Raw genomic sequence first — 26,099 nt, 5'->3', positions numbered from 1 at the left:
AATGCCAAACGTTCTGCACGGTGTTGGGCTGTAAGCACAACCCCCACCTGTGGACGTTGGGCCCTCATACCACCCTCATGGAGTCTGTTTCTGATCGTTTGAGTAGACACATGCACATTTGTGGCTTGCTGAAGGTCATTTTGCAGGGCTCTGGCAGTGCTCCTTCTGTTCCTCCTTGCACAAAGGCGGAGGTAGCGGTCCTGCTGCTGGGTTGTTGCCCTCCTACGGCCTCCTCCACGTTTCCTGATGTACTGGCCTGTCTCCTGATAGCGCCTCCATGCTCTGGACACTACGTTGACAGACACAGCAAACCTTCTTGCCATAGCTCGCATTGATGTGCCATCCTGGATGAGCTGCACTACCTGAGCCACTTGTGTGGGTTGTAGACTCCGTCTCATGCTACCACTAGAGTGAAAGCACCGCCAGCTTTCAAAAGTGACCAAAACATCAGCCAGAAAGCATAAGAGCTGAGAAGTGGTCTGTAGTCACCACCTGCAGAACAACTCCTTTATTGGGGGTGTCTTGCTTATTGCCTATAATTTCCACCTGTTGTCGATTCCATTTGCACAACAGCATGTGAAATTGATTGTCAATCAGTGTTGCTTCCTAAGTGGACAGTTTGATTTCACAGAAGTGTGATTGACTTGGAGTTACATTGTGTTGTTTAAGTGTTCCCTTTATTTCTCTGACGTCCTAGTGGATGCTGGGGACTCCGAAAGGACCATGGGGAATAGCGGCTCCGCAGGAGACTGGGCACAAAAGTAAAAGCTTTAAGACTACCTGGTGTGCACTGGCTCCTCCCCCTATGACCCTCCTCCAAGCCTCAGTTAGATTTTTGTGCCCGAACGAGAAGGGTGCAGTCTAGGTGGCTCTCCTGAGCTGCTTAGAAAAAAGTTTAGTTTTAGGTTTTTTATTTTCAGTGAGACCTGCTGGCAACAGGCTCACTGCATCGAGGGACTAAGGGGAGAAGAAGCGAACTCACCTGCGTGCAGAGTGGATTGGGCTTCTTAGGCTACTGGACATTAGCTCCAGAGGGACGATCACAGGCCCAGCCATGGATGGGTCCCAGAGCCGCGCCGCCGTCCCCCTTACAGAGCCAGAAGAGCAGAAGAGGTCCGGAAAAATCGGCGGCAGAAGACGTCCTGTCTTCAATAAGGTAGCGCACAGCACCGCAGCTGTGCGCCATTGCTCTCAGCACACTTCACACTCCGGTCACTGAGGGTGCAGGGCGCTGGGTGGGGGCGCCCTGAGACGCAATATAAACACCTTAGGGGGCAAAAAATGCATCACATATAGCTCCTGGGCTATATGGATGCATTTAACTCATGCCTGTTTTTCCATAAAAAAGCGGGAGAACGGCCGCCGAGAAGGGGGCGGAGCCTATCTCCTCAGCACACTGGCGCCATTTTTCCTCACAGCTCCGTTGGAGGGAAGCTCCCTGACTCTCCCCTGCAGTCCTGCACTACAGAAAGGGTAAAACAAGAGAGGGGGGGCACTAATTTGGCAGATAAATCTATACAGCAGCTATATAAGGGAAAAACACTTATATAAGGTTATCCCTGTATATATATATATAGCGCTCTGGTGTGTGCTGGCAAACTCTCCCTCTGTCTCCCCAAAGGGCTAGTGGGGTCCTGTCCTCTATCAGAGCATTCCCTGTGTGTGTGCTGTGTGTCGGTACGTTGTGTCGACATGTATGAGGAGGAAAATGGTATGGAGGCGGAGCAATTGCCTGTATTAGTGATGTCATCCCCTAGGGAGTCGACATCTGACTGGATGGTCTTATGGAAGGAATTACGTGATAGTGTCAGCACTTTACAAAAGACTGTTGACGACATGAGACAGCCGGCAAATCAGTTAATACCTGTACAGGCGTCTCAAACACCGTCAGGGGCTCTAAAGCGCCCGTTACCTCAGGTGGTCGACACAGACCCAGACACGGACTCCAGTGTCGACGGTGAGGAAACAAACGTATTTTCCAGTAGGGCCACACGTTACATGATCACGGCAATGAAGGAGGTTTTGAACATTTCTGATACTACAAGTACCACAAAAAAGGGTATTATGTGGGGTGTGAAAAAACTACCCGTAGTTTTTCCTGAATCAGATGAATTAAATGAGGTGTGTGATGAAGCGTGGGTTTCCCCCGATAAAAAACTGCTAATTTCTAAAAAATTATTGGCATTATACCCTTTCCCGCCAGAGGTTAGGGCGCGTTGGGAAACACCCCCTAGGGTAGATAAGGCGCTCACACGCTTATCAAAACAAGTGGCGTTACCGTCTCCTGATACGGCCGCCCTCAAGGAACCAGCTGATAGGAAGCTGGAAAATATCCTAAAAAGTATATACACACATACTGGTATTCTACTGCGACCAGCAATCGCCTCAGCCTGGATGTGCAGTGCTGGGGTGGCTTGGTCGGATTCCCTGACTGAAAATATTGATACCCTGGACAGGGACAATATATTATTGACTATAGAGCATTTAAAGGATGCATTTCTATATATGCGAGATGCACGGAGGGATATTTGCACTCTGGCATCAAGAGTAAGTGCGATGTCCATTTCTGCCAGAAGAGGATTATGGACGCGACAGTGGTCAGGGGATGCGGATTCCAAATGGCATATGGAAGTATTGCCGTATAAAGGGGAGGAGTTATTTGGGGTCGGTCTATCGGACCTGGTGGCCACGGCAACGGCTGGAAAATCCACCTTTTTACCCCAGGTCACCTCTCAGCAGAAAAAGACACCGTCTTTTCAGGCTCAGTCCTTTCGTCCCCATAAGGGCAAGCGGGCAAAAGGCCACTCGTATCTGCCCCGGGGCAGAGGAAGGGGAAAAAGACTGCAGCAGACAGCCTCTTCCCAGGAACAGAAGCCCTCCCCCGCTTCGGCCAAGTCCTCAGCATGACGCTGGGGCCTTACAAGCGGACTCGGGCACGGTGGGGGCCCGTCTCAAGAATTTCAGCGCGCAGTGGGCTCACTCGCAAGTGGACCCCTGGATCCTGCAGGTAGTATCTCAGGGGTACAAATTGGAATTCGAGACGTCTCCCCCTCGCCGGTTCCTGAAGTCTGCTTTACCAACGTCTCCCCCCGACAGGGAGGCGGTATTGGAAGCCATTCACAAGCTGTATTCCCAGCAGGTGATAATCAAGGTACCCCTCCTACAACAGGGAAAGGGGTATTATTCCACGCTGTTTGTGGTACCGAAGCCGGACGGCTCGGTGAGACCTATTTTAAATCTGAAATCCTTGAACACTTACATACAAAGGTTCAAATTCAAGATGGAATCACTCAGAGCAGTGATAGCGAACCTGGAAGAAGGGGACTATATGGTGTCTCTGGACATCAAGGATGCTTACCTCCATGTCCCAATTTGCCCTTCTCACCAAGGGTACCTCAGGTTTGTGGTACAGAACTGTCACTATCAGTTTCAGACGCTGCCGTTTGGATTGTCCACGGCACCCCGGGTCTTTACCAAGGTAATGGCCGAAATGATGATTCTTCTTCGAAGAAAAGGCGTCTTAATTATCCCTTACTTGGACAATCTCCTGATAAGGGCAAGGTCCAGAGAACAGTTAGATGTCGGAGTAGCACTATCTCAAGTAGTACTACGACAGCACGGATGGATTCTAAATATTCCAAAATCGCAGCTGATTCCGACGACACGTCTGCTGTTCCTAGGGATGATTCTGGACACAGTACAGAAAAAGGTGTTTCTCCCGGAGGAGAAAGCCAGGGAGTTATCCGACCTAGTCAGGAACCTCCTAAAACCAGGCCAAGTGTCAGTGCATCAATGCACAAGGGTCCTGGGAAAAATGGTGGCTTCTTACGAAGCGATTCCATTCGGCAGATTCCACGCAAGAACTTTTCAGTGGGATCTGCTGGACAAATGGTCCGGATCGCATCTTCAAATGCATCAGCGGATAACCCTGTCTCCAAGGACAAGGGTGTCTCTCCTGTGGTGGTTGCAGAGTGCTCATCTTCTAGAGGGCTGCAGATTCGGCATTCAGGACTGGGTCCTGGTGACCACGGATGCCAGCCTGAGAGGCTGGGGAGCAGTCACACAGGGAAGAAATTTCCAGGGCTTGTGGTCAAGCATGGAAACGTCACTTCACATAAATATCCTGGAACTAAGGGCCATTTACAATGCCCTAAGTCAGGCAAGGCCTCTGCTTCAGGGTCAGCCGGTGCTGATCCAGTCGGACAACATCACGGCAGTCGCCCACGTAAACAGACAGGGCGGCACAAGAAGCAGGAGGGCAATGACGGAAGTTGCAAGGATTCTTCGCTGGGCGGAAAATCATGTGATAGCACTGTCAGCAGTGTTCATTCCGGGAGTGGACAACTGGGAAGCAGACTTCCTCAGCAGACACGATCTCCACCCGGGGGAGTGGGGACTTCACCCAGAAGTCTTCCACATGATTGTGAACCGTTGGGAAAAACCAAACGTGGACATGATGGCGTCCCGCCTCAACAAAAAACTGGACAGATATTGCGCCAGGTCAAGGGACCCTCAGGCAATAGCTGTGGACGCTCTTGTAACACCGTGGGTGTACCAGTCAGTGTATGTGTTCCCTCCTCTGCCTCTCATACCCAAGGTACTGAGAATCATAAGAAGGAGAGGAGTAAGGACTATACTCGTGGCTTCGGATTGGCCAAGAAGGACTTGGTACCCGGAACTTCAAGAGATGCTCACGGAAGACCCGTGGCCTCTACCTCTAAGAAGGGACCTGCTCCAGCAGGGACCATGTCTGTTCCAAGACTTACCACGGCTGCGTTTGACGGCATGGCGGTTGAACGCCGGATCCTGAAGGAAAAAGGCATTCCGGATGAAGTCATCCCTACCCTGATCAAAGCCAGGAAGGATGTAACTGTGCAACATTATCACCGTATTTGGCGTAAATATGTTGCGTGGTGTGAGGCCAGGAAGGCCCCTACAGAGGAATTTCAACTGGGTCGTTTCCTGCATTTCCTGCAAACAGGACTGTCTATGGGCCTAAAATTAGGGTCCATTAAGGTTCAAATTTCGGCCCTGTCAATATTCTTCCAAAAAGAACTAGCTTCAGTTCCTGAAGTTCAGACGTTTGTCAAGGGGGTACTGCATATACAGCCTCCTTTTGTGCCTCCAGTGGCACCTTGGTGATCTCAATGTAGTTTTGGAGTTCCTAAAATCACATTGGTTTGAACCACTCACCACTGTGGACTTAAAATATCTCACATGGAAAGTGGTAATGCTGTTAGCCCTGGCCTCAGCCAGGCGTGTCTCAGAATTGGCGGCTTTATCCTATAAAAGCCCTTACCTAATTTTTCATACGGACAGGGCAGAATTGAGGACTCGTCCTCAATTTCTCCCTAAGGTGGTTTCAGCATTTCACTTAAACCAGCCTATTGTGGTGCCTGCGGCTACTAGGGACTTGGAGGATTCCAAGTTGCTGGACGTAGTCAGGGCCCTGAAAATATATGTTTCCAGGACGGCTGGAGTCAGAAAATCTGACTCGCTGTTTATCCTGTATGCACCCAACAAGCTGGGTGCTCCTGCTTCTAAGCAGACTATTGCTCGTTGGATTTGTAGTACAATTCAGCTTGCACATTCTGTGGCAGGCCTGCCACAGCCAAAATCTGTAAAAGCCCATTCCACACGGAAAGTGGGCTCATCTTGGGCGGCTGCCCGAGGGGTCTCGGCTTTACAACTTTGCCGAGCAGCTACTTGGTCAGGGGCAAACACGTTTGCTAAATTCTACAAATTTGATACCCTGGCTGAGGAGGACCTGGAGTTCTCTCATTCGGTGCTGCAGAGTCATCCGCACTCTCCCGCCCGTTTGGGAGCTTTGGTATAATCCCCATGGTCCTTTCGGAGTCCCCAGCATCCACTAGGACGTCAGAGAAAATAAGAATTTACTTACCGATAATTCTATTTCTCATAGTCCGTAGTGGATGCTGGGCGCCCATCCCAAGTGCGGATTGTCTGCAATACTTGTACATAGTTATTGTTACAAAAAATCGGGTTATTATTGTTGTGAGCCATCTTTTCAGAGGCTCCTCTGTTATCATGCTGTTAACTGGGTTCAGATCACAAGTTGTACGGTGTGATTGGTGTGGCTGGTATGAGTCTTACCCGGGATTCAAAATCCTTCCTTATTGTGTACGCTCGTCCGGGCCTCCTAACTGAGGCTTGGAGGAGGGTCATAGGGGGAGGAGCCAGTGCACACCAGGTAGTCTTAAAGCTTTTACTTTTGTGCCCAGTCTCCTGCGGAGCCGCTATTCCCCATGGTCCTTTCGGAGTCCCCAGCATCCACTACGGACTATGAGAAATAGAATTATCGGTAAGTAAATTCTTATTTTTTTTGAGCAGCATATATATAATATATATATTGTTTTTGTTTTTTATATTCTAGCCTTCCTACCTCTGTCTCTGTTATTACCTATTACGTCTCTTATCATTGTTATTTCCAATTGTAAAGTGCAATGGAATATGTTGCGCTATATAAAAAAGGCTGTAACTGTATATTTATATGTAGATAGTACTGTGGGGAAAAAATGCTGCAAGTAAGAATGCTTTCAAAAATAGAAGTGTTGACAGTTTATTTTCATCAATTTAACAAAATGCAAAGTGAATGAACAGTAAAGAAATATAAATCAAATCTGTATTTTGTGTGACCACCGTTTCCCTTCAAAACAGCATCAATTTTTCTAGGTACACTTGTACACAGTTTTTGAAGGAACTCGACAGGGAGGTTGTTCCAAACATTTTGGAGAACTAACCACAGATCTGTGGATGCAGGCTTGCTCAAATTCTTCTATCTCTTCACGTAATCCCAGACAGACTCAATGATGTTGAGATCAGGATTCTTTGTTCTTCTTTATGCTTTTGATAGTTCTTACTGATATTGGCTGTATATTTGGGGTCGTTGTCTCCCTAATGGTATTTCATGATGGAGAAATACCTGCCTGTATTTCTCAAATCTGTGATCGCTTTGCATAGCAGCGAGGCGCATCCGATCACTGTATCCAATTACTAGCTCTATTATTGCAATTTCATCCCGATGGTCATTATATGGCTATCCAGTTATAACCCCCCCCCCCTTTTCTTTTTTCCCAGACTAATTACTTTTTTTTGGACTAAAACAAATAAGATCCGGTTTAAATTCCTGGGCTCATGTGTCGTTCTTGTGGCCACAATCACGAAAATGGGTCATAAATCTGGGATTTTTTTTTTTTTTTGTCCTGCCTCAGGCAGGTGAAAAAAATCCCCATTAACGGTCATTTTATGGGGCTGATTGAATATCCCCGGGAGGATCCATTAGCCGTAGTAATTTACTGTGGCTAATTGGATGCCACCCTAATTAGCAGTTCATTGCGGCTTTGCTCAGGTGTTACTCTACTGAAGATCTTATTTTCTTTAGATGTGCAGTCCTGTTTGCTGCACCTCAGGAACTCAGATTATTGTGCAGTTCACTGATCAGAGAGTAGGCAGCAGATACTGTGCTTATGCAGGTGCTGAAATTTCAAAATGCTGATTGCCCATTCCCGTATTGCTGTTGAATGGACAGGATAATACGTTGCCATTACAACCATGGATGTGCAGCTGAACCCTAGTCTCTGAGCAGTTTTTGCTTCTATATGGAATCTTATCAGATATTATTGCATTTTACATTATCATTGATTTGTGTGTATCATTTTATTTATTTATTATTAAATCTTATATAAGGCGCCACAAGTGTTTTGCAGCGCCTTACAAAGGGCATACAATAGAACAGTACAGGGAGACTTAACTTAACATTACAGTAAATAAATAACAATATTAGGGTACAGGTAACAAAGAGCACCACAATTCTCAATACATTATACAGCTTAGATGTAAGTAGTGAGGGAGTAATCACCGTACTACTTGGGGCTGGCGGCCATAGATAGAGATGAGCTTTCACCAGCAGGAGAAAAAGCGGGTAAAGATGGTCGCTGAGTAGGAGAGAGCTATGAGTGAACTGTGTCGAGAAGAGGGCTTTGACAACAAGAGGAAAGTGGGACCTGCTCTGAGGAGCTAACAATCTAGTGGGAAAGGGTGACAGACAGATGACATGAGGTGCAAGCAAGTGGGAGGTAGCCTGATGGCAGGATGTAAGCAAGGCAGAGATGGCCAAGGCATGAGACAGAGGGATGGAGGAGCAGCCTCAGGATTAGGTTATGCATCGGAAGGGTATGCTTTGAATAGGTGGTTTTTCAGTGACCATTTGAAGTTTTGCAAGGTCGGGGAGAGTCTAATGAAGTGGGGAAGCGCGTTCCACTGAAGGGATGCAGCACGGGCAAAATCTTGAACTCGAGCATGGGAAGCAGTGACCAGGGTAGAGGAGAGGCAATGGTCATTGGCCGGCCGTAGGGGGTGTGAGGGAGTATGAAGGGAGAGAAAGTTGGAGATGTAGGGAGCAGTGGAATTAGAGATGGCCTTGTTTGTGAGGGTGAGGAGTTTGAAGAGGATTCTGTAGGGTAATGGGAGCCAGTGCAGATTTTGTCTAAGGGGAGTGGCAGAAGTGGAGCGGCGGGAGAGGAAGATAAGCCTTCCTGCAGAGTTGAGGGGAGCAAGATGGGAGCGAATGAGGCCAGTGAGAGAACGTTGCAGTAGTCGAGCCGTGAGATGACCAGTGAGTGAATAAGTTTAGTTGCACTCTGGGAGAGAAATGGCCTGATACGAGCATTGTTGCATAGTTGGAACTGACAGGATTGGGCCAGAGCTTGATTGTGGGGTGCAAAGAGAGGGAGGAGTCAAGAGTGACGCCCAAGCAGCGGAGTTGGGGAACAGGAGAGATGATGGTGTTGTCAACAGTGATAGAGATATTGGTAGGGGGTGTTACTGTGGCTGGAGGAAAGATGAGTTCAGCTTTGTCCATGTTGACCTTCAGAGAGCGCTCAGACATCCAGGAGGAGATGGCGGAGAGGCAGCTGGAAACCTGAGTGAGGACAGAGGGGGACAGATCAGTAGAGAAGAGGTAGAGTTGTGTGTCATCAGCATAGAAATGGTTTTGAAGGCCAAAGGAGTTAATGAGCGCACCTAGGGAAGAGGTGTACAGGGAGAACAGGAGGGGGCCAAGGACAGAGCCCTGAGGGACACCAACAGGAAGGATGGAAGGGTGTGAGGTGGTGCCGGAGGCAGAGTTGTTTGCGAGGTAAGATGTAAACCAGTCAAGGACAGTGCTAGAGGCCAATGTTTTGGAGTGTCCGGAGGAGGAGATGATGATCCACTGTGTCGAAGGCAGCAGAGAGGTCCGGAAGGATAAGCAGAGACAAGTGGCCCCTGGATTTGGCCGAAAGCAGGTCATTGGTGACTTTCACCAGGGCAGTCTCAGTGGAGTGGGCGAAAATCAGATTATAGTGGATCAAGGATGGAGTTGTCAGAGAGGTAGCTTGTGAGATGGCTGTAAATCTCTTTGCTTTTTGATTCAAATGTGGACTGAATACTGCATTAAATAAGAAAAAATACGTTTTGGTGACCTTTTGCAATACACAAGAAAAAAAAACTACAAAAAAAGTTCTAATATGATAGAAAATACTATGTGCTGTTTGTCAAGGAAATAAAAATAAAATGTTTGTGTACATTAATATATTGTAGACCCAACGCATAGCAATTATATGTAAATTTTACTGGCATTCAGGAGTAGAATGGCAGCAATTTAGGGGTTAAATTGTAGTTATAAAGCAACAGATAAAGATTGCATTCTTTTGAATCTTATAAAAGTGGTGTAATTTTTTTAATTGTGCTTATTTTGCAGCGTGTGCTTCTCCTTGTTGCTTCCGATGTTGATGCCCTGTGTGCTTGTAAAGTACTTCAGGTAAGCGCATCCTAATAAACACATGGATTTAGCGGTAGAATGTTTGGTTGTTTAGCTGCTGGTTTATTACAAATTCCAATGTTCTTTCTGTAGCAGTCGGTTCACAGTGATTATCTGTGGGCAATATACGGTTTTGTTGTAGCCATTGAAACCTTGAGGAATTATTTTGCAGTCGCAGCAAAATCTGGTTGTCTCAACAGAGAACCATTACAGTTGTCTGCACTGGCTGGTATGACTGATGGCTACATCTCTGATCTTTTGCTGGTAACTGGCTGGTGTACCCATAACAAAGCTGTTGTCTCCCCTTTATTGATCATATATGGTTAATCACTGTTAACTTTACAGAGTGGGGCACTCCTATAATCTTCAATGAATGGGAGTCAGCAAAATAAGTTTGCTGATAATGTAGGTTATAGTGAAGGGAAATAATGCAGTGGTTCCCTAACTCTGTGCCTAGGCACCTTGGGGTGGTGCGAGGCTCTTTCAGGGGGTACCTTGGATTGGTGGTCCAGAACTAAATCAAATTATTTTATGGTCAAAGTGATAGGCAAAACCAGTGCTTGTGGCTGCCAATCATAAAACATGTGGACAATCAGTAGCACAACTCTGCGTTACCACATAACTGACCCTAAGGATGACAGGTAGGCAACATTTTTTTTTTTAAATTGCGTATTTTTTATTGAAAGTTTTAAATGAACATCCCAAAAAGAATAATATGAAAAAAATAAAACAAACAATACCGGCAGGTATAGTAAAGTATGCAGGATGCAATCAGAAGTACGGTCAGGAGACACAGAATACAATTGCAGTACACGTCTAATAGTACAGGATATACAATACGCCCCACATTATAGCAATAAGCGGTAAGAGTAAGAGCCCACAGGCGCCATGTGAGCTCACACATTGAGGATAAAATGATAAAATAAAATAAAAAAAAGACTGACCCATGAGGCGTAGAAAAATACAAAAGTATTGTCACTGCAAACTATAGATAAAACACCTGCCTGAGTATACAGAAAGAAAAAAAAGATAAGAAATAATTAAAATCCTAAGACCTCTGCTGCTCATAGAGATAAAACAAAAATTCCTACAATACAGAACAGAAAACAAAACCCCCAAAACAAACCACCTCAAAACCCCCCACCCTGTATAGCCTATCCCCAACCTAGGTATACCTGGATCCCCAAATCTCCCCCACCCCCCATTAAACTACGTGACCTAACTGTCTAACACCCCCCTCCCTCCCTTCCCTAATACCAGGATAAATGAAAAAATAAGTGACTGGGGCAAATAAAAAAAAAAGAAGAAATATAGCCGAACAGTAAATAGAGTAGATCTCCCTCATATGAGAATAAAAAAAAAAATTAATATGCAAATATTGAGATATGATAAGCGACCTGGAAATATAAGGAATAGTGCTGGTAGCACCCTACAGATACAACAGTATATATGGATATGTAACCCTTAAATAAGCGATGGTCAAATAAAACCTATCTTAGAACCATCAAATAACGAAATTATATCAATGGTAAGACATACAAAAAACAGAATAGAACATAGTATTTAAGAAAGTATCAACAATAAAATAGAACACAGCCAAGGACCCGGTAACCAGTGAGGTATCATACAGACTTGGAAAGGAAGAAAATCAGTCCGGAGGATAAGCCCACTCTGGAATCAAGTCATTTAGCGGTACACGAGCAGTAGTCAGGAAGGTAGTGGAGCCAGCAACCATAATGCACAGCATTAGCCAGATAGATAAGAGGATAGGCCACAGTTCCATGGTAAATGTAGAATGGAGAACCATCCCTCTCCCAAACATCACAATTATCTGCGAAATGATACAATACCGTTCTCCCCCATTATCAAGGAGGTCCCACTGCGGAGCCTCAAAGAAAATTGCAATGGAGGTCCATACAGTCACCAACGATGAGATGGAGGCAGTCACCGACATCCCACGCGCCATCACCCACTGCAAATAACGGTGAATATGCGCAGGAAGAATCCGCAACTCCCCCATTTTGTTCACAATGCGTTCGTCGGAGGAACCTCCAGCATTAAGCATCGACTGTAGCGGAGCGGCAGGCACCACAGATACAAGCTCCCCCAAAGGTTCCGAGGGTAGCAGCACCGGCGGGCAGGTGGACCCCACAGGAGAACCAGTTACTGCAACAGTCTCTACTCCAAACATATTAAGAACCCGCTGCTCGGATTCCGCGATAGCCTTCAGGATGATTGAGACCGAATGCCCAGAAGTATGAACAGGATTAAACATGGCTGCAGGGGGAAGAAGCAATATACTGTAGGAGCAAGAGGAAGATCCACTGGTAGAAAGGGAGCAGAGCTATACACACAGGAGCTCGGCTCATCCAGAGAACGCAGGGGTGTGAGTACAGCAAATGTGTTCTAGAGGTGAGAGGGAGCCAGGCAAACAGTGCTCTTCCCTGCACTATGGTTATAGTTAAAGCTCTGTCCCAAATTCACAGGGAGTGTTGTCTCTGTAATACTATGTGCTCAGTAATATCCGCACCAGGGGAGAAGGGGACAGGCAGTGCAATGTGTGCTGTGTATAATACAAGCTCACCAGCCCTGAGCACACTGGCCCCAGCAGCTGAGTGAGGGCAGAGCTGCAGCAGGAGCAACAGCCACACTGAGAGCAGAGTCTGCCTCAGGATCCAGTCACAGACATCACCAGCCAGTAAGTTGGGACTCTTGGCACAGAGGATCCCCAAATTCACACTGCAGGAGCAGAGGGGGGTACTGCACTCTTGCAGAAATTTTCAGCCACAGAACACCAGGGAAACAGGAGATAGATCAGGATATTAGCAGGAGCTCTGGCAGGAAGCTTCCTACACCATGCTGTGTCCAGCCACGCCCCTCCAGGTAGGCAACATTTACTTCATTTAATGTTTTCCAAATTTATCAGTAACAAAAAATTGAATGCTAGGAGTGCCGTGAAAAAAATGCTGATACTCTAGGGCAGAGATTTTCAACCTTTTACAACTCGCGGCACACTGAACAAGATTTAAGTATTGCCAAGGCACATTCAAATATAATGGTGATGCATGGTGCAGTTGCGTGTCCTACGATGTCATGTCGCAGCTTCTCCATAGGTAACGCCACATCTGAGAAAGCCAGAAGAGCCAAACAATGCCCGGGCCCAAAATTAGAATTGGCTCTGCAACCACTAAACCCACCAGTATTGATCATTCCAGGGCCTCAGTAGTGTCAAAACACTGACGGGCCTGACTGTGCTTCTATGGCGGCACACCTGGAGACTGGTCAGGGCACACTAATGTGCCACGGCACAGTGGTTGAAAAACACTGCTCTAGGGCACCAAGATTCAGGAATGTTTGGGAACCATTGAAGTAATGACATCATCTAGTAGTTTCCCATCCTGTTATTTTTGTATTATTATTATTATTATTATTATTATTATAAGGTAAGTGTTTTTTTCTGAAAGTTTTTACGCTCCTATCAGATCTTCACGAACAACCTAACTGGCTGCCACTGTTTAGTTATATTCTCCAATTGATAAAATTATCTACAACCTTTTTCTTTTTGAGCTGGAGTCACATAGCTCATTATATCTGCTTACAAGAGGTTTACAAAATATAAAGGTGTTTATCTGCTCAGAAAAACGCTGCATTTCTAGTTCACTAGCTTGTGTATGACACGCTGGAACACACGCTGGAACACTCTCTACACCCCTCCCTCCAGCACCTTTTGCTAGTCATGTAGAATTCAGGAGCATCAGGTGCTTGGGAAGTGGAAAGTCTGCTAGCACACAGCTGGCCCAGTAGACCATAAAGCAGCAGAAACGATCTGAAACATATTTAAGATCTCTGTATTTATAAGGATTTTGAAAAACAAGCCAGGAGTTTCTTTGACAACTTTTGTGTTGTCAATAAATTCTTAAAGAAATAGAAAATAAATAAATACAGTATATTGGGCACATTTAGGTTTAGAGTATATTATAACCAATGAATGGTATAAAGTCAAATTGCTGCACTAAGTTTTTCTCTTACGTCCTAGAGGATGCTGGGGACTCCGTAGGGACCATGGGGTATAGACGGGCTCCGCAGGAGACATGGGCACCTAAAAGAACTTTTAGTATGGGTGTGCACTGGCTCCTCCCTGTATGCCCCTCCTCCAGACCTCAGTTAGATCTTGTGCCCAGAGGAGAGAGGGTGCATTACAGGGAGCTCTCCTGAGTTTTCTGTAAAAGAACTTTGTTAGGTTTTTTATTTTCAGGGAGCTCTGCTGGCAACAGACTCCCTGCATCGTGGGACTGAGGAGAGAGAAGCAGACCCACTTCTTAAGAGTTTAAGGGCTCTGCTTCTTAGGCTACTGGACACCATTAGCTCCAGAGAGAGTCGGAACACAGGTCTCACCCTGGGGTTCGTCCCGGAGCCGCGCCGCGCCGCCATCCTCCTCACAGATGCCGGAAAAAAGAAGCCGGGTGAGTAAAGAAGAAAGAAGACGTCAGGTGGCAGAAGACTTCAGATCTTCCTGAGGTAAGCGCGCAGCAGTAAGCTGCGTGCCATTGCTCCCTCACTTTACACACATACAGGGTACTGATGGGTGCAGGGCGCAGGGGGGGCGCCCTGGGCAGCAATAATCCTCGTTTGGGCATAAAATAAAGTAGTTAGGCTGCAGAGGCAGTAAACTACAGATCCCCCGCCATTTTTTTTCAACTATACGAGCGGGACCGAAGCCTGCCGCGCTAGGGGGCGGAGCTTGATCCCTCAGCATTTACCAGCGCCATTTTCTCTGCAGAGAACGCTGGCTCCCCGGACTCTCCCCTGCTGAACATCAGAGGGCTGGAAACAAAGAGAGGGGGGCACATAATTAGCGCAGTGAGTGGGAAAAATCAGTATATATATGATATAAAAGCGCTGTCTGGGTGTTTTCCTGGGTCAGTTTGGTGCTGGTGTGTGCTGGCATACTCTCTCTCTGTCTCTCCAAAGGGCCTGCTTTAGGGAATTGTCCCCTCATAGCTATATCCCTGTGTGTGGGGGGTGTCTGTACGTGTGTGTCGGCATGTCTGAAACTGAAGGCTTATCCAAAGAGGAGGTGGAACAGATGAGTGGTGGGTCCCAGTCGGCGGTGCCGACTCAGGATTGGATGGGCATGTGGCATATGTTAAATGCTAATGTAGCTTCACTGCATAAGAGGCTGGACAAAGCAGAGGCCATGGTGTCGGCAGGTGGTCAATCTACGGATTGTGCCGACTCACAGGACCCGTCGGGGACTCAGAAACGTCCATTCTCACAAATAGGGGACACAGATACCGACACGGACTCTGATTCCAGTGTCGACTATGATGAAGCAAGATTGCACCCCAGGGTGTCAAAAAGTATTCAGTGCATGATTATTGCAATAAAAGATGTTTTACGTATCACTGATGAGCCCTCGGTGCCCAACACGAGGATACACATGTTTAAGGGAAAGAAACAGATTATAAATTTTCCTCCTTCCCATGAACTTAATGAGTTATATGAAAAAGCATGGGAAACTCCAGATAAGAAGCTGCAGATTCCCAAATGGATCTTATGGCGTACCCTTTCCCTACACAGGACAGGGTACGTTGGGAATCCTCTCCCACAGTGGACAAAGCCTTAACACTCCTTTCCAAGAAGGTGGCGCTACCGTCCCCTGACACAGCGGCCCTCAAGGACCCTGCGGACCGCAGGCAAGTGATAATGTCGATATTATCTTAAAACATAGAGCTATACCTTAAACACACCTTAAATACACTTTAAACCTTTAGCCGCTGCGGCCGCTATACTTAATACACACGCTCTGTACTTTATACACTGTTTGCGTACGGAGTCCTGTTTTACTGTACGGACTTAGCGTACAAACGCCGCGCTGGGAGTACAAAGTACACACAGCGCGCACACACCCAGAGATTCACTTTAAACCTTATACAGCAATGCGATGCGTTACTAATACACTCTTAAACCTTAGCAGGAAAAGGAAGACACAACACCGATTTGTAGTTAATCACTGGGTTCCGACACCACAGAGTAATATTTCTGAAAGGGGGTTAACAATACATATTATGCACTACAATACAACAGAGTAAATGGCTACAGTCAATGTACATACATGAGAATATTCGCATGCGCCTCCCGGTCCGGTCCTCCGCTATCAGGTTGATAACGTTGAGAGTCTTGTGTCAGGCCGGGCTGCAGCAGGCTTTATTTATACAAGTCTTCCAAAAGCAATACAATGGATACTGTAATCCCTTTGTCCATTGGACACAGGGATGCACCTTTACAGTACAGGAGAGGTCATAGGTTGATTTGAAAAGGTGGGCGATGTCTTTCCCAACTGCTCTTGTGGGTGGTCTCCTCTGGATTCCTGCCGCATACATAATATACAGTAAATACAGTTTATATCTATATTCTGCTTCTGCACATAACTATCCACAGGAACATGCGATCTTCCTCAAACCAACACCGGAATGTTAACCTTAAAATACCCTACAGCTGGATACCAAACACCACCTTATAACCTTAGTCTGTCGCCGCTTATCCTGTAAAGGCGAATCCCTTTGTTCTGGAATCATTTAAACTGTTGATACTTTCTGATGTGGTGCTGGGGGACTCTGTGTACAATGTGCACTATTTGGATTAAATATGTAATGTTTTGATAGTTCTCCATGCGTTCACACACTCCGCCGTAAATACCCATACCACGCGCAGGACCGCAGGAGCGACCATACGCAAATTGCGGATATGTGCACGCACGGCGGAACAAGTGCACGCGCAGTGCGCGTGTGTGTATTTTATACGTGCTGTGTGTTCTTCAATATTTTTCGACTTTGACACAAGAGACTACATTAAAGTCTATTTACACACATACTGGTACTTTGCTTAGACCGGCAATTGCGTCGGCATGAGTATGTAGTGCAGTAGCAGCTTGGACAGATACCCTGTCAGCTGACCTTGATACCCTAGATAGGGATACCATTTTGTTAACACTAGCTCATATTAAGGACGCAGTCTTATATATTAGGGACGCTCAAAGAGACATTGGATTACTGGGTTCAAGAGCCAATGCTATGGCTTTTTCGGCAAGAAGAGCCTTATGGATCCGCCAATGGACGGGGGATGCAGACTCAAAAAGGCATATGGAGGTTTTACCTTACAAAGGTGATGTATTGTTTGGGGACATCCTCGCGGACCTGGTTTCCACAGCTACCGCTGGTAAGTCTACCTTTTTACTTTTTATTCCCCAACAGCAAAAGAAACCTCCACAATATAAGATGCAGTCCTTTCGGTCGCATAGATCCAGAAGAGGTTGGGGCTCCTCTTTCCTCGCCAGAGGTAAGGGTAGAGGCAGAATTCCTCCCCGGCTTCCGCTAAGTCTACCGCATGACGCTGCGGCTCCCCTGCGGGAGTCCGCACAGGTGGGGGCACGCCTTCGACTATTCAGCCAAGTCTGGGTTCAGTCAGACGTGGACCCTTGGGTGATAGAAATAGTCTCCCAGGGCTACAAGCTGGAATTCGAAGAGGTGCCCCCACGCCGATTTTTCAAGTCGGCCTTACCAGCTTCTACCCCAGAGCGGGAAGTAGTGCTAGCTGCAATTCAAACGCTGTGTCAACAGCGAGTGATTATCAGGGTTCCCCTGAGCCAACAGGGAAAAGGGTATTATTCAACCCTATTTGTGGTCCCGAAGCCGGATGGTTCGGTCAGGCCTATTTTAAATCTTAAATCCCTAAACCTGTACCTGAAAAGATTCAAATTCAAGATTGGTCCATAAAGAGTATAGGGAATAGTCAGGTAACCGGGACTATCTCTTTATGGACCAATCTGTACGGCAAAAACGGAACCCCTGCAATATTCATACCATCTGGAGACCTCAGTAAGATCACAAAAGGGCTGTAAACATTATAATCCTTTTTATTTTTACAGGTATTGCACCAATCCTATATTGTCACCACGGTTACAATATAGTCATTTTTTATTTCACACGGTTACACTCATTCTTTATTCACATACAATCAAGCGCTTTGTTGCACCTGTCTGGATTCTCAATCTGCCAAAGTCACAGTTGGTTCCAACAACTCGACTAGCGTTCCTAGGCATGATACTGGACACAGAACAAAATAAAGTTTTCCTCCCATTGGAAAAAGTCCAGGACCTCCAGAACATGGTCCGAGACCTGCTAAAGCCAAAAAGAGTGTCAGTTCATCAATGCACTCGAGTTCTGGGGAAAATGGTTGCAGCTTACGAGGCCATTCCCTTCGGCAGGTTCCATGCGAGGACGTTTTAATGGGATCTTCTGGACAAATGGTCCGGGTCCCATCTACAATTACATAAAAAAATAACACTGTCCCCCCGGGCCAGGGTATCTCTTCTATGGTGGCTGCAAAGTGCTCACCTTCTAGAGTAGGGGTGGGCAAAATACGGCCCGCGGGCCGGATGCGGCCCGCAAACCGATCTTGCCCGGCCCACTGCCTCCCACCAGCGAGCAATGACAAGCGGCCCGACTGCTTGTCATTGCTCTGCAGTACCTTCAAGCTGCCGATGCAGTCTCCCCTGCTGCTGCTGCACGGCGCCTCCAGAGTCCCCAGTGACAACGGCTGTGTTCAGCCGAAAAAGGGGCGGAGCTACGGGCCGACGAGAGGGCGTGGTTACACGGGACCTAAGGGGGCGGGGCTACACAAGACAAGAGCAGACTACTACAGATCAATCCTTCCTGCCACTATCAGCCAGATCAGTGAGTTACTGGAAAAAGTGAGTGAAAGAAATAAAGTGTGTGTGTTAGTGTGCGTATATTTGTGTGTGTGGGCAGTGGCGTCAGACTGTTTTTAGGGTGGGGTAGAGGTCTTTAGCTCTCGCTGTACCAACCCCTCCCGTGTTCTGTCACCATGTCACCCCCCCATGTTCTGTCACAGTGACACCCCCCGTGTTCTGTCACGGTCACCCCAGTGTTATGTCACCGTGCCACCCCCGTGTTCTGTCACCCCCCGTGTTCTGTCACTGTGTCACCCCCCGTGTTCTGTCACTGTGTCACCCCCCGTGTTCTGTCACTGTGTCACCCCCCGTGTTCTGTCACTGTCACCCCCCGTGTTCTGTCACTGTGTCACACCCCAGTGTTCTGTCACTGTGTCACACCCCAGTGTTCTGTCACTGTGTCACACCCCAGTGTTCTGTCACTGTGTCACACCCCAGTGTTCTGTCACTGTGTCACACCCCAGTGTTCTGTCACTGTGTCACACCCCAGTGTTCTGTCACTGTCACACCCCAGTGTTCTGTCACTGTGTCACACCCCAGTGTTCTGTCACTGTCACACCCCAGTGTTCTGTCACTGTGTCACACCCCAGTGTTCTGTCACTGTGTCACACCCCAGTGTTCTGTCACTGTCACACCCCAGTGTTCTGTCACTGTGTCACACCCCAGTGTTCTGTCACTGTCACACCCCAGTGTTCTGTCACTGTGTCACACCCCAGTGTTCTGTCACTGTGTCACACCCCAGTGTTCTGTCACTGTGTCACACCCCAGTGTTCTGTCACTGTGTCACACCCCAGTGTTCTGTCACTGTCACACCCCAGTGTTCTGTCACTGTGTCACACCCCAGTGTTCTGTCACTGTGTCACACCCCAGTGTTCTGTCACTGTGTCACACCCCAGTGTTCTGTCACTGTGTCACACCCCAGTGTTCTGTCACTGTCACACCCCAGTGTTCTGTCACTGTGTCACACCCCAGTGTTCTGTCACTGTGTCACACCCCAGTGTTCTGTCACTGTGTCACACCCCAGTGTTCTGTCACTGTGTCACCCCCACCGTGTTCTGTCACTGTGTCACCCCCACCGTGTTCTGTCACTGTGTCACCCCCACCGTGTTCTGTCACTGTGTCACCCCCACCGTGTTCGGTCACTGTGTCACCCCCACCGTGTTTGGTCACTGTGTCACACCCCCGTCTTCTGTCACTGTGTCACATCCCCGTGTTCTGTCACTGTGTCACACCCCCGTGTTCTGTCACTGTGTCACACCCCCGTGTTCTGTCACTGTGTCACACCCCCGTGTTCTGTCACTGTGTCACACCCCCGTGTTCTGTCACTGTCACTCCCCCCGTCACTGTCACCCCCCCCTCACCCCCGTGTTCTGTCACTGTGTCACCCTCCCCGTGTTCTGTCACTGTGTCACCCCCCGAGTTCTATCACTGTGTCGCACCTTTCCCCAGGGGCCATAAGACACTAGATAATTTGCTTGCTGCGCAATGATTATCCCAAATAAAATGTTAATGTATAAAAGGGGACTCTACCTGCTGTAATGTGTAAAAGGGGGCTGTACCATCCATACTGTGTATAAGGGAGCTCTACCTGCCATAATGTTTGTAAAAGGGGCTCTACCTGCCATAATGTGTGTAAAAGGGGCTCTACCTGGTGTAATGTGTGTAAGTGGCGCTACTGTGTGGCGCAATTTGAATAATGGAGCAGCCTAATATGAATCTGTATTATTTTTTGGCCATGCCCCTTCCACACGAAGCCACGTCCCTATATTTTTGGCACGTGGGGGGGGGGAGCTTCTATTTTATGCGTGGCCCACGGATAGTGACAAGAAAGTGTCAAGTGGCCCCTCAGCTGAAATAATTGCCCACCCCTGTTCTAGAGGGTCGCAGGTTCTGCATTCAGGACTGGGTCCTGGTAACCACGGACGCGAGCCTCCGAGGATGGGGAGCAGTCACCCAAGGAAGAAATTTTCAAGGACTGTGGTCAGACCAGGAGTCCTGTCTACACATCAACGTGTTGGAATTAAGGGCCATATACAACGGCCTTCGACAAGCGGAGAGTCTTCTTCGCAACCTACCGGTTCTGATTCAATCAGACAATGTCACAGCAGTGGCTCATGTGAACCGCCAAGGCGGGACAAGAAGCAGAGTCGCGATGGCGGAGGCCACCAGGATTCTTCGCGGGGCTGAAAATCACGTAAGCGCTCTGTCAGCTGTCTTCATTCCGGGAGTGGACAACTGGGAAGCAGACTTCCTCAGCAGACACGATCTCTATCCAGGAGAGTGGGGACTTCATCAAGAAGTCTTTGCAGAGATAACGGGTCTCTGGGGAGTTCCTCAAATAGACATGATGGCGTCACGCCTCAACAAGAAGCTTCGGAGGTTATGTGCCAGGTCCCGGGACCCTCAGGCAATAGCAGTAGATGCTCTGGTAACGCCATGGGTATTCCAGTCGGTCTATGTGTTTCCTCCTCTTCCTCTCATCACAAAAGTGTTGAGGATCATAAGACGAAAAAGAGTACAGACAATACTCATTGTTCCAGACTGGCCTCGAAGGGCCTGGTACTCAGATCTTCAGGAGATGCTCACAGAAGATCCTTGGCCTCTTCCTCTAAGGGAGGACCTGTTACAGCAGGAGCCCTGCATGTTCCAAGACTTACCGCGGTTACGTTTGACGGCATGGCGGTTGAACGCCGGATCCTAGCTGAGAAGGGTATTCCGGAGGAGGTCATACCTACTCTAATAAAGGCTAGGAAGGAAGTGACGGCAAAACATTATCACTGTATCTGGCGGAAATAAGTCTCTTGGTGTGAAACCAAGAATGCTCCTACGGAAGATTTCCATCTGGGTCGTTTTCTCCACTTCCTACAGACAGGAGTGGATATGGGCCTAAAGTTAGGCTCTGTTAAAGTACAGATTTCTGCCCTGTCGATATTCTTTCAGAAGGAATTGGCTTCTCTTCCAGAAGTCCAGACTTTTGTAAAAGGAGTGCTGCACATCCAGCCTCCTTTTGTGCCCCCAGTGGCACCATGGGACCTGAACGTGGTGTTGCAGTTCCTTAAATCAAACGGTTGAGTTGAAATTTCTCACCTGGAAGGTGGCCTTGGCATCTGCGAGGCGTGTGTCAGAATTGGCGGCCTTGTCTCACAAGAGCCCCTACTTGATTTTTCGTGTGGATAGAGTGGAATTGAGGACTCGGCCTCAATTTTTACCTAAGGGTGGTGTCTTCATTTCATATGAACCAACCTATAGTGGTGCCTGTGGCTACGAGTGACTTGGAGGATTCCATGTCCCTGGATGTAGTCAAGGCCTTAAAGATTTATGTAGCCAGGACGGCTAGAATTAGGAAAACGGAAGCATTGTTTGTCCTGTATGCTGCCAACCAGATTGGCGCGCCTGCTTCGAAGCAGACTATTGCTCGCTGGATCTGTAACACGATTCAGCAGGCTTATGTTACGGCTGGATTGCCGTTACCGCATTCAGTAAAGGCCCATTCCACTAGTAAGGTGGGCTCTTCTTGGGCGGCTGCCCGGGGCGTCTCGGCATTACAGCTATGCCGAGCGGCTACTTGGTCGTGTTCAAACACTTTTGCTAAATTCTACAAGTTTGATACCCTGGCTGATGAGGACCTAGCATTTGCTCAGTCGGTGCTGCAGAGTCATCCGCACTCTCCCGCCCGATTGGGAGCTTTGGTATAAACCCCATGGTCCTTACGGAGTCCTCAGCATCCTCTAGGACGTAAGAGAAAATAAGATTTTAAAACTACCGGTAAATCTTTTTCTCCTAGTCCGTAGAGGATGCTGGGCGCCCGTCCCAGTGCGGAAAATCTGCAAGACTTGCAGTGTTCACTCTAGGCTGTTTTAGCAGGGCGCCCTGCCCCTTTTGCGGCGCCCTGCTAGAACAGCCGCCCGCTTCCTGCCCTCCCGGCGTGTATAGATGCCGTGCGCATGCGCGCGGCATCCATTCACGCATTGGGAGAGAGTTGGGGGAAGCCCAGCACCGACGGAGGTGCTGGGCACGCCCCCAACAGTGACGTCGCCGGCCACAGACGCTCTCTATAGTAGCGTCTGTGGGCCGCACCGCCCCCTAAAATGACGTAGGCGTGGCCACGCCCCCTAATTTGCGTGGCTGCGCCCCCGGAGTCCGGCGCCCTGCCCCTTTTCACTCCTAGAGTGAACACTAACTTGTATATAGTTATTGCTTACATATGGGTTATGTTACAGTTAGAATCAGTCTTGGACCGATGCTGTTGTTTGTTCATACTGGTAACTGGTTATGTTTATTCCAGGTTATATGGTATGATTGGTGTGGGCTGGTATGAATCTTGCCCTTAGATTAACAAAATCCTTTCCTCGTGTTGTCCATCTCCTCTGGGCACCGTTCTCTAGCTGAGAGCTCCCTGAAAATAAAAAACCTAACAAAGTTCTTTTACAGAAAACTCAGGAGAGCTCCCTGTAATGCACCCTTTCTCCTCTGGGCACAAGATCTAACTAAGGTCTGGAGGAGGGGCATAGAGGGAGAAGCCAGTGCACACCCATAGTAAAAGTTCTTTTAGGTGCCCATATCTCCTGCGGAGCCCGTCTATACCCCATGGTCCTTACGGAGTCCCCAGCATCCTCTACGGACTAGGAGAAAAAGATTTACCGGTAGGTTTAAAATCTTATTTATTTCATCACCAGGCCTTATTTCAGTGTGATCATGTCCAGTACACATTGGTCCCAGTAGCTAGCTGGCAGGAACTTGAAACTCTCTTCCTTGAACACAAAGAACAGGTATTCTTTTTATTCTTATTATTTTTCTTCTCTCCCTTTCAGTTTGCCTTGGTCTAGCATAAATATTAGTGGATGCATGTGTAACTTATTTTTGTGATAGAACTTTTAGTTTTTATGAAGATGTGCCGATATCACTGCACGATATGAACGTTATCTCGTTCATTAATGAACGAGATCGTTCATATCGTGCAGTGTGGAGTCACCAGCGATGAACGATGCGCGGCCCCGCGCTTGTTCATCGCTGGTGACATGTCGGCTGTGCATGCAGGCCAATATGGACGAGATCGTCCATATTTGCCTGCACGTCTATGGAGCCGGGTGACGGGGGGAGTGAAGAAACTTCACTCCCCCCGTCACTGCCCCCCCACCGCCGGGTCGGCCGTATCGGCCGTCGGGCACCTCGGCGGCACATCGCCTAATGTGTAGGGCGCCTTAGTCTGCTTGCAGCACTCGCTATTTAGTATCATTGCTGTTTGATCTGTTTTCCAAATGTATCTCTTAATTTCCTCCCCTTAGTCTCCTGTCTGTCTTATTGATTTATAATTCTTTGACAGTACAATATCTTGGGAAGTGGACAACTATGATATCATTGGGGTGTGGAGTTATTTCTGGAACTGACCACTGCATCAAGGATTAAATATGTCTGATAGCTGATAAACCCCCCTGAATATGCTCCTATCCCGTACAGAGAAATAACATAAAACTCTGTCTAGCATATATATTCTGCTGTCCTAGATAAACAGACACCCAATTCATTTTGTGAGAGGAATGGCAGTTCACGTTTTGTTCTATAGTTTACAGACTTATTATGCCTTTGTCATAGTGAAAACTGTGTAATGAAAATGATTTTGCAGAGTATTGTGTTTTTTTTTGTTTTTTTCTTGTAGTTTCATTATTTTGTTCTTATAAATTGTGGGGCAAATATTGACCTCCTGGAGACTTTGCAGCCACAGGAAGAGACCGTCTTCTTCATATGCGACACCCACAGACCAATAGATGTAGTAAATGTGTACAATGACAGCCAGGTATGTCAGGAGCATTGGGACTGACTAGAAGAAGAAAATATTCTGTAGTGACATCAAGTAAATCAATAATAAACTACCGTCCTTATATTTCAAAGATAAAGTTGCTGATCAAACAAGATGATGACCTGGAAATCCCATCTTATGATGACATTTTCCGTGATGATGATGAAGAGGATGGAGATGACTCTGGGAATGACAGTGATGGCTCTGAGCCTTCAGGAAAGCGGCGGCGTTTTGATGAGGTACAATCTATGCACAAAACATTAGCAAAGTGAATACGTAGTTATCTGATGGTTACATGTAGGTATCTAATGGTTCCGAAAACATAAAACTTGGTCTATTCAGAAAAGAGAAAAGGGCCTGAGAAGACAGCTGTACTTTTCCCTATTTGTAAAGACCTGCAACTGGTAATCGGTATCGCTGGGCATAACCATCAGTGAGGCTCTCTTATTATATGGGGAAGCTTGGTAACTAATTTTTATAAAGGACAGTAGCAGTACCATTAACGGTCCTCCTATGCTATCGCCAGAACAGTAAAGGAATAGAGGCGAGCCATAGGGTAAAAAAAATAATAATATATATATATATATATATATATATGTATGTGTGTGTATATATATATGTATGTGTGTGTGTGTGTATGTGTATATACATACATACATACATACATACATACATACATACATACATACATACATACATACAGTACATAGTTTATACACTATTATTCTTTTTTGCCATTGCCATGTACATGTGTGACCCAGCAATACCGGGACACATGCGCAGAGGTTCTTTGGCCTGCAGTGAATTAACTACAAAAATATTTTGCTATTGATATGATGATTGGTGGATATAACATTTTTCTTCTGTTAAGGGAGCAGTGGAAAGAAGGATCGAGAAACGACGCCAGAGAAGAGAGTGGGAGGCACGCAGGTAAATTAACTGATTGTTTTACATTACCCATACTACTAGTTATTTAATTGTGTTTTAGATAGTCATGTGAGGAGCACATGAAAGTCAATATCCCAAATATTTATCTCTAGTAAAGTATGTTTAATGTTTTGTATGAAACATGGTGCTGACAAGACCTCTTTGCCCCTACAGGAGAGAGATCATCTTTGACTATGAGCAGTATGAATACCATGGAACGTCTGTGAGTATTGCCTGTGTTAACACCATAATGAAAAAAATTATTAGTTAATCTTCTGATGATCAATATTCTCCACACATAATGAAGATGCTTGAAGATTCTTCATATCCCATGCAATTTATTGAAGATATTTCCAAATGTAATGTTGGGAAAACCTGTTACATTTATGTCTCTGAAATATTATTTCTCTTACGTCCTAGAGGATGCTGGGGTCCACATTGGTACCATGGGGTATAGTTTGAGTGTGTGGGCTGGCTCCTCCCTCTATGCCCCTCCTACCAGACTCCATTTAGAAAATGTGCCCGGAGGAGTCGGTCACAGCTAGGGGAGCTCTCCAGAGTTTCTCTAGTAAAGTTTAGTCTTAGAGTTTATTATTCTACAGGGAGGCTGCTGGCAACAGCCTGCCTGCAGCGAGGGACTGAGGGGAGGAGCAGTGTCCGCCCTGCGGGGTCTGAGCCACTGTCTCCGCTGACTGGACACTGAGCTCCAGAGGGGATAGATCGTTCCCCGCCGCAGGGGATCACTCACCCCAGCAGCATGCAGCCACCCCCTTGCAGAGCTGAAGATTGTGGCGAGTGAGTCA

The 26,099-nt window shown here is 47.2% G+C and overlaps 1 protein-coding gene across 2 annotated transcripts in view; it reads left to right on the top strand.

Moving 5' to 3' along the window:
* CDC45 (cell division cycle 45) overlaps positions 1 to 26,099 on the top strand; it is a 155,175-nt gene that overhangs the window by 12,093 nt on the left and 116,983 nt on the right. The window contains exons 2-7 of one of the 2 annotated variants that reach the window (XM_063964768.1): positions 9,761 to 9,820; positions 23,249 to 23,341; positions 24,289 to 24,366; positions 24,462 to 24,608; positions 25,241 to 25,299; positions 25,471 to 25,519. In XM_063964768.1, the coding sequence (XP_063820838.1) occupies positions 9,761 to 9,820; positions 23,249 to 23,341; positions 24,289 to 24,366; positions 24,462 to 24,608; positions 25,241 to 25,299; positions 25,471 to 25,519 (486 nt within the window). Of the gene's footprint in view, positions 1 to 9,760; positions 9,821 to 23,248; positions 23,342 to 24,228; positions 24,367 to 24,461; positions 24,609 to 25,240; positions 25,300 to 25,470; positions 25,520 to 26,099 lie in introns of both variants that reach the window. The other variant, XM_063964767.1, reaches the window with a different exon arrangement.

This window comes from Pseudophryne corroboree, chromosome 1 (genome assembly GCF_028390025.1).
Source record: "Pseudophryne corroboree isolate aPseCor3 chromosome 1, aPseCor3.hap2, whole genome shotgun sequence".
Classification (NCBI taxonomy): Eukaryota; Metazoa; Chordata; class Amphibia; order Anura; family Myobatrachidae; genus Pseudophryne; species Pseudophryne corroboree.
Note: the sequence above shows the minus strand (reverse complement) of the source record. Positions and strands in the feature narration are given on the sequence as shown.